Here is an 11,969-nt window from a genome sequence, read left to right on the forward strand (position 1 = left end):
AAAAGTCAAAACCCAGACATCAGAGGTTTTGTCAACGTATTTTTCATAGTAAACAACGACATATATACTAGGAAATACAACAGAAATGTGTTGATCGGAAGAATCAAAGTGATGGCGTCGCATTTATCAGTATCGCTATCAACGTCTTCATCAGAGACCTCAATCTTCCCGTCAACTAATCGGAAACTCGCTGTATTACCAACAGCTGTCCGTACTTTTCCGGTAAACTTTGAATCCATTTTCTTATATTTTTCCTGGTGAACCAAATTGAGCTATATGGTGCTCTCTATTTCCTCCTTTTATAATTTTTCAATTTATGAAGAAGTATATGAAATTTACTAGAAAAAGTAAGTTATTTCAGACTGCACGAAGAAAATTGGTGTTCATAGACTGAAGAATGTTGTAATTTCAGTGATATAACAGGTGACTGTCGTTCCTTGGGGGACAACCGATAAAATTGGAACGATGCAGAGAATAAGTTACTAATCATTTATTCTAGTTTCGAATTTGAGTGCTAGTGTGTTTATGTAAAAAAATGTAAAAGAATTCAGAGGGGAAGAATGCTACGTGTATCTATGTGCCTTTACTTAAGAGTGAGTTCATCTGTATGTGTATATACGCGCGCGTGTGTGTGTTGTATGTTTGTTGTTTAGTCTTAGATGAGAAATTTTGTATGTTTGTACGATCTTAGTTTCTACGGTCGCACTGATAAAAAGAACTTTTTTTGGGCTTAAATATGTGAAGGAAGACATCTAAATGTACCTTGATTATGATATACTGAACCGATGATCTATGTTACATTGTATGCCTTGTCATTTCCATGTCAAACAAGTATAGCATAAGTATTGGTAATTTGTGAACCCTTCAATGTATACTTCTAGATATTTTTAAACATGACCATACCCCGAGTCATTTGAGGTTGTCTTATAGGCTATGATCCAGAATTTCTTTTTCTTTTTCTTCCCTTTTTTTTTTCTTTTCGAAATTGCTAATCTATTTAGTTGTCCGTGTTTCAAGTGAGTATAGGGGCTATGTCATAATTTCTCAACTTCATATCAGTGATTCTATGTACAAATTACTAACTACTAGTATCTTTAGTTTTCTGCCATTAATATTCAAGTTCAGATGGATAAGCACAGAAATTCCCAGTTATTGAGATTCTGTCAACCATTTTACCACCTAGGATTGGTCGCATTTCTAGATGCCCCAATAAATGTGCTAAATTTGGTTGGAAGGAAGTTTTGACATAACACTAAACCTTTTCACGAAATATGTGATTTTTCATGTTTTGCACAATACACTAAGTGAAAGTTTTATATACACATTTTATATAATTAGTTATTTTAACCATGTTCTACTGCGGTCACAATCTAAATCACCTCTGGGCTCCTTTCAAGACGAGTTCACCAGAAAAGATAATGGTAAAAAACTAGAAAGACGTATAAATCCGTTCCCGAGATGTGTCAAAGCGGTATTAACATGCATTTCCTACATGCTACAGCACCAAACTGAAGTATCTCTACTTCCTGCATGCCCTGAATTCCTAAATATGTTTAGTCGGGTGAACTGGTTGACTAGATGAATCCAAACTGTTGGCAATATTTTCAGTTTGACTGATACTTCTTAGTAACTCTTTCATCTTTGAATCAGAAGAAACTGGTGAATCATGTTTTTAGCTTTGTCTTTTCGTAGCTCACTTTTCCTGCATTCTATAATAGTGTGGTTTAGTTGGGGAATTCATTGCATGCATCTTTTCTGGCCAATTCCATTGTGATGACAAATATTTGTCTGGAGACTGATATAGATTCTTTCAAAGGGACGGACAATAAAGAAAACCAGAACACAAATGATTAATGTGGCACATGTTCAACCTCCTGAAGTCAACAGACCGCATTGTTCCATAAGGTCTACATCTTTCAATGTAAAAGGAACTGGAAGCACTACTTCACTTGATGAAGAAGTTAAAGTTGATGCTTCTGGGATGGAGGTTTCCATAAAGTTGTCTTTATCCAGTACTGATGCAGAAACTGATGATTCAGCCTCTCTTAGCATTGCTGTTATTGGGGCCACTGGTTTACTAGCCAGAACGAAAATATTTCCAGCATTATTTGCGTTGTATTACAGTGGTCATCTACCAGAGGTAGGTACATTGGATCAACTACCATTCTGCTCCTTTTTGACATCTATGCATCTGTTGATATTTCTATCCTGTTCAGTCTCCATAATATTCATGTCTGATCTGAGTGGAGCATAATTTCTTCTTAAGTTTTGGTTGGTCGGTTAAGGGTTATAGATACAGTATGAAACTTATACCTGATAATCTGTTATGGTGCATCCTTATTTTTATAGAAGACACATTTCGTGTGCTCCCTTTCCTCATCTGAGTAGGAAATGAGTTGTTAATGAACCAGCTTGTTCAGAAAGTTTATGTTAGTTCAGATTTTATTTTTTGTCAATGTTTAATATGATTCCATACGAATATATAATTAACTGAATATGTTGTTAAACGATATAGCACTGACATCAAAATGCATGCTTCCTTTACTACTTATTAATTTAACATTATTATAATGTTACCCCATCTACTACTAAAAGCACATATCTTATTATATATTCTAAACAATGGAAAATATAATTTCTGTTGAACCTCACAAGTCACATTAATTGGTTGTATCAGATTATAAAATTTCTGAAATTAACTAAATGAAACTATCTTTGGTAGCTTGTATAATTTTTTTTAATTGAGATCAAACATACTAGCTTGATTAACATCTAGAAGAACCTTTTGAGGGGGAGGGGTGGTGCCATGCTTGTTACACTGAACTAGTTGAAGATGTATTAGGCTTTAGTTTTCTAGCAATTTGTGCCTTTAAGCTTTTGGCTACTGACGATAACACTTGTTACATTGCTTGTAATTTGGAGGCAATTTACAACTGTTAGGATTAGAGCAAGTTTCATGTCAGAAGAGTGGACTGTGCCTGACCAAGTGCAATTGTAGAATGTGAAGTATGAGATGAATTGTGGGGCTTGACAAGGAGTCAGGGCTTCCACAACTGAAGAGAACTGACCACATCATGAAGTTATGATATGGATTTGTACTTTTAACTTGAAGTATATTATGGTTGGTACTTCCTTGTTCTGTTAGAATCATTTGAAGTAGATTCAGGCAAGAACAATTGATGCTCTAAAAATCTGAAACTTTTTGGATAAAATATTAACAAGGTAGTCGAATAAAAAGATCAAGCTAATAGATTGAATGAGAATATTTGAAGTATCTTGCTAGTTACATCTGCTTGAATTTTTTTTTAATCTAAAGAAGCATACCACTGGAAAGTAATATACAGATAAGGTTAACCTTCTAGGCTTACTGGCTTTTTGATGGCTGCAGAAATTTGGTATATTTGGGTACTCGAGGAAAAATTTGACAGAAGATCATCTGAGAGCCATAATAGCACCAACTTTAAGTTGCCGCATTGATCACCAGTATGTTCCTCAACTTCCAAATGCATATATAAACATGTATCTTCGTCTTAGATATTTACCACGTCTATCTATCTATTTATATCATTTGAAACTTTAGAAATATGCACACACGCTCACACACTGATTCTATTCTAGATTTTGAGGTTTTAACTAAAAAGATTCAGACTTTTGCACTTCAAAATTTTGAGATATGTTTGCTAGAGCATCTGGAAGGCTAGTGAAGGGGTTACTAGTGATTAGAGGAATAAATGTTTTCTGGAATGAAAATTGGCATATCTTTTGTATTTGATCTTTTAACATAAAAATTATTGAACAGAAACTCGTCTCTTTTTCCATATGTTAAAATAAAATTATTGCGTAAGATGATTTATTATAACTTTGTGTAATGTCTTTATGCAGAGAAAACTGTGAAGAAAAAATGGATGCATTTCTCAAAAGGATATTCTATCTTAATGGAGGGTATGACAACCGAGAAGGAATGTCAAATCTCAATACTCTCATGGAAGAAGCTGAGGTAAGTGCCACTGATGACTGTCCGTTTATACCTTAGAAGATTTACTTTTATGCGCTTAAGTGCTCGTTGTGTCCAATTTTATGCTATTGCTATTCCTGTCTTTTTAACAGCTCGTGTACCTTAGGGAAAGTTTGGAGCAAACAGAATATTTTACCTTTCTGTGCCTCAAGAAGCACTTATCGACGTAGCATCCTCTCTTGCTGAAATGGCCCAAACGCAGAGGGGTTGGAATCGTGTAATAATTGAAAAACCCTTTGGTCTGGGTTTGTTTTCTTCTCATCAGTTGACTACCTCGCTTCTTTCAGACTTTGAGGAAAAGCAATTATACAGGTTCGAACCGCATTCTGTGATAATTGTGAGACAAGAAGACTTTGCATTCTGAATTATTTACTGATCACTGTTTTACTTGCCTGTCATCCAGGATAGATCATCTTTTGGGAAGGAACACAATCGAAAATCTTGCGGTTCTAAGGTTCTCTAATCTAGTATTTATGCCATTATGGAATCGAAGTTACATACACAACATACAGGTAAGTTACTTAGGATAATTGACTCTCAATTCACCTTGGCGATAATGCAAGTAGTCTTAATTTATCATTGACCATGTTTTTCAGGTCACTTTTTCTGAAGAGTTAGGCATGCAGACCTCAGCAAGGTAGCCAAGGTTTCAGTAAACTTATGTAGGTTACAAGTATGTGGCCCTAATCCTCACCCTCTTCTTTTCCCTCCTTCACTTAATAGATATCCTAATGGCTATGGGATTTTAGGAGATGTTGTACACAGTCACATCTTCCAGACAGTCGCCTTGCTTGCTATGGAGCCGCCTGTCACCCTTGACGGTGAAGATATTCGTTATGAGAAGGTATATAACCTCTATTCTCTGTATGTTACAACAAAAATTTCAATAATTCTTGTTGAAATTAGTGATAAGGCTTTACTCGCCAGGTTAAGGTTTTGAAATCAATACGAAAATTGGAATCATCTGATGTAATTCTTGGGCATTACGAAGCTGATTCTGGAAGTAACTTCAAGGATAAGGACAACCCAATGCCCACATATTTTGGTGCTGTTTTATACGTTGATAATGCACGGTGGGATAGTGTGCCTTTTCTTATTAACGCTGGCAGGGGGCTCAAAAAGAACAGGTGTGGCTACTGCTCCCTAGTTGAATATCTCTATTTAACTGTCAACTGTTTGAAATATCAGATCCTACTGCATAAACACAGAGGAGGTGTATCTTTTTACATTGTCTAAAAGTTTTGATGAATATCGGTATTGCGCATGCTGTTATGATAGTTTCTACATGTTCCATTCAAACTATTCATATCTGTCTCAGAATGTGAGAATTGATCCATGCTTGAGATTTGTTATCAAATGGGTCTCTGTTTTTCTTTTCCCCTAAATTATCCATAATGTTGTGTTGCAGAGTCGAAATTCGTATACAATTTCGTCGTGTTCCTGGAAACCTTTATAATAAAGATGGAGGGCATATGCAAAATCTTGCCACTAATGAGCTAATTCTGCGTGATGTGCCTGATGAGGCCATACTCGTCAGAATCAACAATAAAATTCCAGGATTAGGCATGAACTTGGAGGCTTCTGAGTTGAACTTACTTTATAAGGACAAGTAATGTTTTCTGTTTTCTTATTTTAATAGCTTTAATAGGATCTCCATTTCCGTGTTTTTTATGGTTTCCCTTGGTTTGATGCATTAGGTACAACGTTGAGATAACCGATTCTTATGAGCAACTTCTTCACGATGTAATAGATGGAGACAACCATTTATTCATGAGAAGTGATGAGGTTGAAGCTGCGTGGAACATTTTATCTCCAGTTTTAAGTGAGTTGGACAACAACAATGTAACACTTGAACGATACAACTTCGGTAGCAAAGGTCCAGATAAAGCTGTTAATCTCTGGGCTAAACATGGGGTCCAATGGTTGGATGATTAGCAAATTTCCTATCAAACCATCATACAAACATTGAAATTCATAAAGAAGGAACTATTAGGAGTCCACTCTCTCCATACTTGGTCTTCATGGTCATTGATTGAGATGGAATCAGTGTCATAGATTTGTACACCTGTTACACACTACAGAAAAATTGGTACTTTTAGATCATCATCTTCCCCCCCCCCCCAACCTCACCCCCCCATTTTTTTTTACTTGTTTCTGTCATGTGTATATGACATTGATACTAGAATTTGAAAGTTGGATAGGCATTGTTGGCACCATTTGTTGTTTTGGTTTCTGTTTAATTGATGAGGTAATGTGAAGCTGGTGGCATAGTGACATTGGTGAACCAACCATTTTGCTGATTGCCTCCCATCTTCAGCTCTTTGACGGTGGATATTTGCTTTTGTTTAAACTTGTCATCGATATATTTGGTTGTTAATCTAGTCAAAAAATCATTTTACTATAGGAATTGATCATTTCTAGGAAGTCGATATGAAAATAAAGGATTAAATCTGAAGAATAGAATGAAATGACTATGGAAATATTCTCAAGAACCACAAACTTTATGGAGCAAAGTGATCAAAGCTAGGTACGGTGAGGAAAATAACTGGATATCAAACAAAGTCAGCACATCATCAGTTAAATTCGAAATTGAAAGGAAATTTTTTATTCTTCTCCTTGATAACATAAATAGCCTTCGCATTGAAGTCCCAACAACTACCCTAGGGAAGGAGCTGCTAACAACAGACATAAATATAAGCCACCGAAACTTTTATAAGCCTTCCCTTTACTCTCTCCTCTTTCCAAAAGCACAAGAAAAAAAAAAGGTATTAAAAAACAAAAGTTAAATTAACGTAATACCGTTGTGTTTCAATTTAGCTGTTCACTTTTAACTTGACATAACGATTAAGAAAAACATTAGAAAAAAATCAGTTGTTTAGCATATCTTTGGAATTGGAATATATGTGGCGTGGGAAGTGGGAACACATCTCGACTTTTTGTCTGTTGAAATTGACTACATTAATTGAAAATTTTGAACTGACAATAGTGAATAGCTAATAAAACTTTTATGTTACAATAAGAGCGCGTTTGGACATAAACAAATTTTTCCCTTTTCTTCAAAATCAACATTTGTTCATAAAATTTCTAATTTTTACTTGAAGATACATTTTAAAAATTTGAAAAACTCCAAAAAATTATTTTTTTATTTAAAATTTTTACTCAAATCACTCACAAAACTTCATAAACAATACAAAATTATATTCATGTCCAAACACAACTCTAAAATTTCAATTACCATTTTCACTCGAATTTTATTTTACCATATTTTAAAATTTTACAATTCTTATGTCCAAACGCCCACTAAATGTATAGCATTTGAAAAAGTTGTCGAGATATAGAATAAGTAGAAATAAGATTCAACTTGCGGTCTGTTTTTTAAGATTCTCGTACATCCAAAAAATATGTAATAACTTTCATAATAAAATTATATATTTAAACAATCATATATACTTTCTTAAAATAACTTAAATAGGTATATTATCAATTACAGCAGATTAAATATATGCCTTTTTGTTATAAAAATATTAAATATTTCAAAATAAATTTAATTTGTCAAAACAATCAAAATAATATTTAAGAATTTAGAGCGTAAGGTGAATTGCACAATACGACACATCACATGTCACGATATGGGCGTCGCATATATTCTGGTCGGTGTACTTTGACATAATGGCTGTCGTAGTTGATGATGCAATTCTCTAGATTTTTTGGTCTCACGAAATCACGTTGCAATTACAAAACTAACCATGGTTGTTAGAACACAAGCTAATTCAACAACTCCAATCAAAAGGTCATTTTGGACAACTTTGTTCAACAATTTGAGTACTGTATACTATTTTTTTTTCCTTCGCTTTCAGCATTAACTATGAAGCCCAACAAGTCAATTTAAATAGGAGTTGTTCACCAATAATCTTAACCTTTTTTGTTGGGTGAAATTCAAAAATAGCCACAGTTTTAAAAATTATCAAAATTTAGTCATTTTTCATGAACGAAAATAATGTTCAAAATCCGAAAAAATATTCCAGCATAATATACTGGAACTCTAGTATATTATACTGGATCCATGAAAGTATACCGGTCCAGCATAATATGCTGAAAGTTCATACACAGATTCACCGATCTTTATTGCAGCAAAATAGTGACTATTTTTCAATAACTTGGCAAACACTGACTATTTTTGAATGACCAGTCCGAAAACTAGCTAGACCACTATTTTGACTTTTTTATCGTCTTTTATATTCTCTCTTTTTTGCCCTACGGACTAGGGAGAATGGTATTATGTAAAAAGAGTACTCAAAATTTTCAATGCTAAAAATGTGTTGCAATTGTAATCTTACTAGTGACTGTTTTTGAACTTTCTTACTTTGAACATATAATTTCTGCTTGATTCTATAGTATTTTTCTTTACTCCGTTTTCAGTAGGAATTATCTCCTACATATGACCAGTTGCAATTTAAATACAAGAAAATAACCACACAAGAATTTCCTATATTTATTTACTAACCTCTTGTGAAAAAAGACCATATGTATAGTAATTAAAAGAATCTTTTGTACAGACATAATACCGATCTTCCCTCTTTAAATTTAGTGCACAAAAGTAACAACTTCACAGAGAATTTTCTTCACTATTTTTTTCTTTGTTAATTTTCTGGTTGGTATTTTTTTTTGGGGGGAAGGGATTGGAGGGGGTGGGGTGGGGGAGGTAGTTGGGGGAGTGAGTAGTTTATTAATAAGGGCCAAGCCTTATCTTCCATATTTGTTTGTTGCCTAGCTTGGCCCCCTCTCTCATTATCAGAAAGGGATATTATGGATAGAGAGAGAAGGACAAAGAGGAAGAATATGGAGAATGAGAGATCAGTACAAGAAGAAGAAGAAGAAGAAGAAGAAGAAGATGAGGAAGAGAAAATGGAGAAGTTTTTTGCTCTAATTAGAAGCACCAAAGATGTACGTGACCGTTTGATTGCACGAAATCATGTACAAGTAGACACATCATCAAAGATTTTTGAAGACAATCACATTAACATTAAGTCTGCAAATACTAGTGCAGCTAATATTGGAGTTAATTGGAATCCACAAGATTTCATGGGAATTGACACTATTGCAACTGCAGGTCCTTCTACTTCTAATTCCAAGAAACAAGAAGAAGGAGGAGGAGGAGGAGGAGAAGAACAAATTGTAGGAAAAAAAGAAGAAGATTCAAAAGAAGGAAAAAATAATCATCATATGTTGGACCTTAATCTTTCACTCTAGTCATGTATTTTTGATATCTAAGTAATGTTAACTGTTCTTAATTCAGTGGTTAATGAACATTCTTTTTCTTACCTTTTTTTCTCTTTTTCTTTTCCTCTTACTAATTCTTAGGAGGGAAAGGGGAAATGAGGGATGCTACGTTACACATACTGTTGGCAAAGTGAATAAAAGAAAACAATTATCACCCATATTATACATTAAAATATGAGTCGGATAATGAACTATTTAAAAACGGATCAAATATGGATAAAAATCATATTATACATTTTACCAATGGATAACTAATGAGTTTAACTTTTACATATATAAAATATCAATTTGGAGGTTCGTCAAGTTTGAGAGTTAGGAATTCTCCCAAAATTTTTTATATTCAATAAGCCATGAATAATATGGTTATCCATATTATTCGCGGGTTTATCCATTTTTATCCCTATTAAATATAGGTCGGATTTGATAATTTATCCATTTTTGTATTCCCGTTTTCAATCTGTACCATATCCGATCCGATCCATCGGTTTGCCACCCCTAATTACACATAGTAGGGTTTGAACCCTACACCTCAATTATGGAAGACAGGGAGCTCTTCTAGTGAGTTAACCCTCAATCCCATAATTGAGTAATTGTTAAATAAGAATAAGAATTTTAAATTTTTGGATTTAGATTTCTGTTACTATACTCAATATGAGTATACAATTGTGCTTCACCTTTGATTAGCATGATTACCAGATATCTGTGCTTGTAAGCGTAAACTAACACGTAAATTCTAAGATTACTCAATGTATTTCGTTTCACTTTACATTATTTAATAGATTTATAAAATTGATCTCCAAAAAATGTAAAAGAACAATAATTTAGACTATTTTGAACAATTTAAGATGGAACCACCAAAGCTTAATTATAATCTGGTAGTATCCATGAGATTCCTCTCACAACGAGCATGAGTTCGCTTTTTTACTGTTCCGATTAAGTATATCTTTTATCTATTTCCGTTCCCTGGGCCTATTGTAATAGAAAATATGAAAACAATAATTTAAGATGGAAAGAATATTATATTTATGTATAAAATCAAACGTTATGAACGTACAATATGTAGTCATATTATGCGAATTCCCCAACGGTCCCAATAATGACATTTTATGCATATATGTATAAGAATATTCATTGAATGGGATTCTAGCTGCATGGTACTTTAGAACTTGGAGATTGTTGTGTCAAGTTAGATTGAAAGAGAAAAGTACTCTAGTCCTAGGAGACTAATAAGATCTTCAGAGTACAAAGATTTAAAATAACTAATTACCAATATTGTAAAATTGAATATCATATCATTCCTTAAATTTTCCAAAAATAATTATATAGGCTAATTTTTGTATTATTAGAAAAATTGAGAAAATGTCAGAAAAAATCAGTTAAAGAAAGAACTTTTGACTCCGCAAATATTATATATCATACAAACTGAGATAGGAGTAAGATTCTTTTCCATCACATAACATATGGCACTATGCAGTTTTGAAAAATCGATTATATAATTTTAACCAGATTTTAATATTTAGGAACATAAAAAATATATATAACTTGGCCGTTCCTTCTGTAATTTACAAATATAATTTGATCATTTTAAAGAAGATCCTTTCTGGGGGTTCTTTGTGACCATTTCGGTTGCTAGGAAGAATGCAGGCTTTAAATTAAGCCAATAGAACCAGTATTCACTCGTCATTCGTCACCCTCTAGAGTACTAAATTTGTGAAAAACATGTTTTGCAATATGCAGGGATAAAAGAAGCTACTTAAGTTGCATATATAAGGCTATGAATCAAATCCACAAATGTTAATATTGAATCCGCTGTTCTCAACTCCCCTTTAAAATCTGGGTAAGTCAAGAGGTACTTTGAAATGTTAAGAGGTGATTCTTAAGTTTGAAAACCAAGGAAGATCAAATTCTTAAGTGATTATCACATAGGAGCCTTCAAAGAGTTGATTGAGCTAGCGTTATGGCCATGGATTCCCAAATTTGTTTTGAAAAATCTGATTTGGTGAAGTTTGGTTTGAAGATAAAAATGTGTTTGGACATCAATTTTCAAAACATATTTCCCAAATTTATTTTGGAAAAACATGAAACTTGACCTATACCCACAAGTTCTAAAAACTATCACAAATACGCAACAGTACCATTATCAATAACATGTGGAAATAGCAGTCACGTGACGTGCACTATGTAGAAGAAGAAAGAGCTATTATTTGTCCTAATTAAGTCGGTTAGTGGTAGTTAGTTTGACAGCAAGATCACAGATGTCGTAGGAATTAGTTAGAGTTAGTTTTATTGTATATATATATGCACCTGAGATGTAAAGTCTTTTACTTAACACATTTTTACAGAATATTCCTTCTCTCTCAAAAGCTCTCTTCTCTGCTCTTTCGCCTCTAATGGCAGTTTCAGTTTAAACTCAAATCTTCACGTGGTATCAGAGCAATCAACTGCATTTTCGAGTTGATTTTGTAGATTCCTCAGAAGTCTTTGCTTCAATTACTCCTTTCGTTTTTCAATTGAGTTGCAGAACTGGAAAATTTAATAATGGCGAAAACAGATTTGGATCACAATCATCCACTGTTCCTTCATCCTTCGGACACAACGGGAGCTCCGATAATATCGATTCAATTGATCGGCTCAGAAAATTATACCACTTCGAGCGATGGAAATCTAGTTGCTT

At 33.7% G+C, this 11,969-nt stretch overlaps 1 protein-coding gene across 2 annotated transcripts; it reads left to right on the top strand.

The window, feature by feature from the left end:
- LOC107805957 (inactive glucose-6-phosphate 1-dehydrogenase 4, chloroplastic) lies at positions 1-6,228 on the top strand. 2 transcript variants are annotated; one of them, XM_016630064.2, is made up of 11 exons: positions 1-222; positions 1,805-2,140; positions 3,389-3,483; positions 3,883-3,997; positions 4,122-4,327; positions 4,419-4,527; positions 4,612-4,652; positions 4,739-4,859; positions 4,943-5,142; positions 5,424-5,624; positions 5,713-6,228. In XM_016630064.2, the coding sequence occupies exons 1-11, from the start codon at positions 112-114 to the stop codon at positions 5,948-5,950; spliced, it is 1,773 nt and encodes a 590-aa protein (XP_016485550.1). In that variant the 5' UTR covers positions 1-111; the 3' UTR covers positions 5,951-6,228. The 2 variants fall into 2 exon arrangements, with proteins under 2 accessions (XP_016485550.1, XP_016485551.1); XM_016630065.2 differs by having other exon boundaries at positions 2-222; positions 1,817-2,140.
- The last annotated feature ends 5,741 nt before the right edge of the window (positions 6,229-11,969 follow it).

This window comes from Nicotiana tabacum, chromosome 7 (genome assembly GCF_000715075.1).
Source record: "Nicotiana tabacum cultivar K326 chromosome 7, ASM71507v2, whole genome shotgun sequence".
Taxonomy (NCBI): Eukaryota; Viridiplantae; Streptophyta; class Magnoliopsida; order Solanales; family Solanaceae; genus Nicotiana; species Nicotiana tabacum.

Coding starts and splice junctions, on each gene's coding strand:
- LOC107805957 (XM_016630064.2), top strand. CDS start 112: ATGGCGTCGCATTTATCAGTATCGCTATCAACGTCTTCATCAGAGACC. Junction 3,998..4,121: donor CTCTCATGGAAGAAGCTGAG/GTAAGTGCCACT, acceptor CGTGTACCTTAG/GGAAAGTTTGGAGCAAACAG. Junction 4,653..4,738: donor GGCATGCAGACCTCAGCAAG/GTAGCCAAGGTT, acceptor TTCACTTAATAG/ATATCCTAATGGCTATGGGA.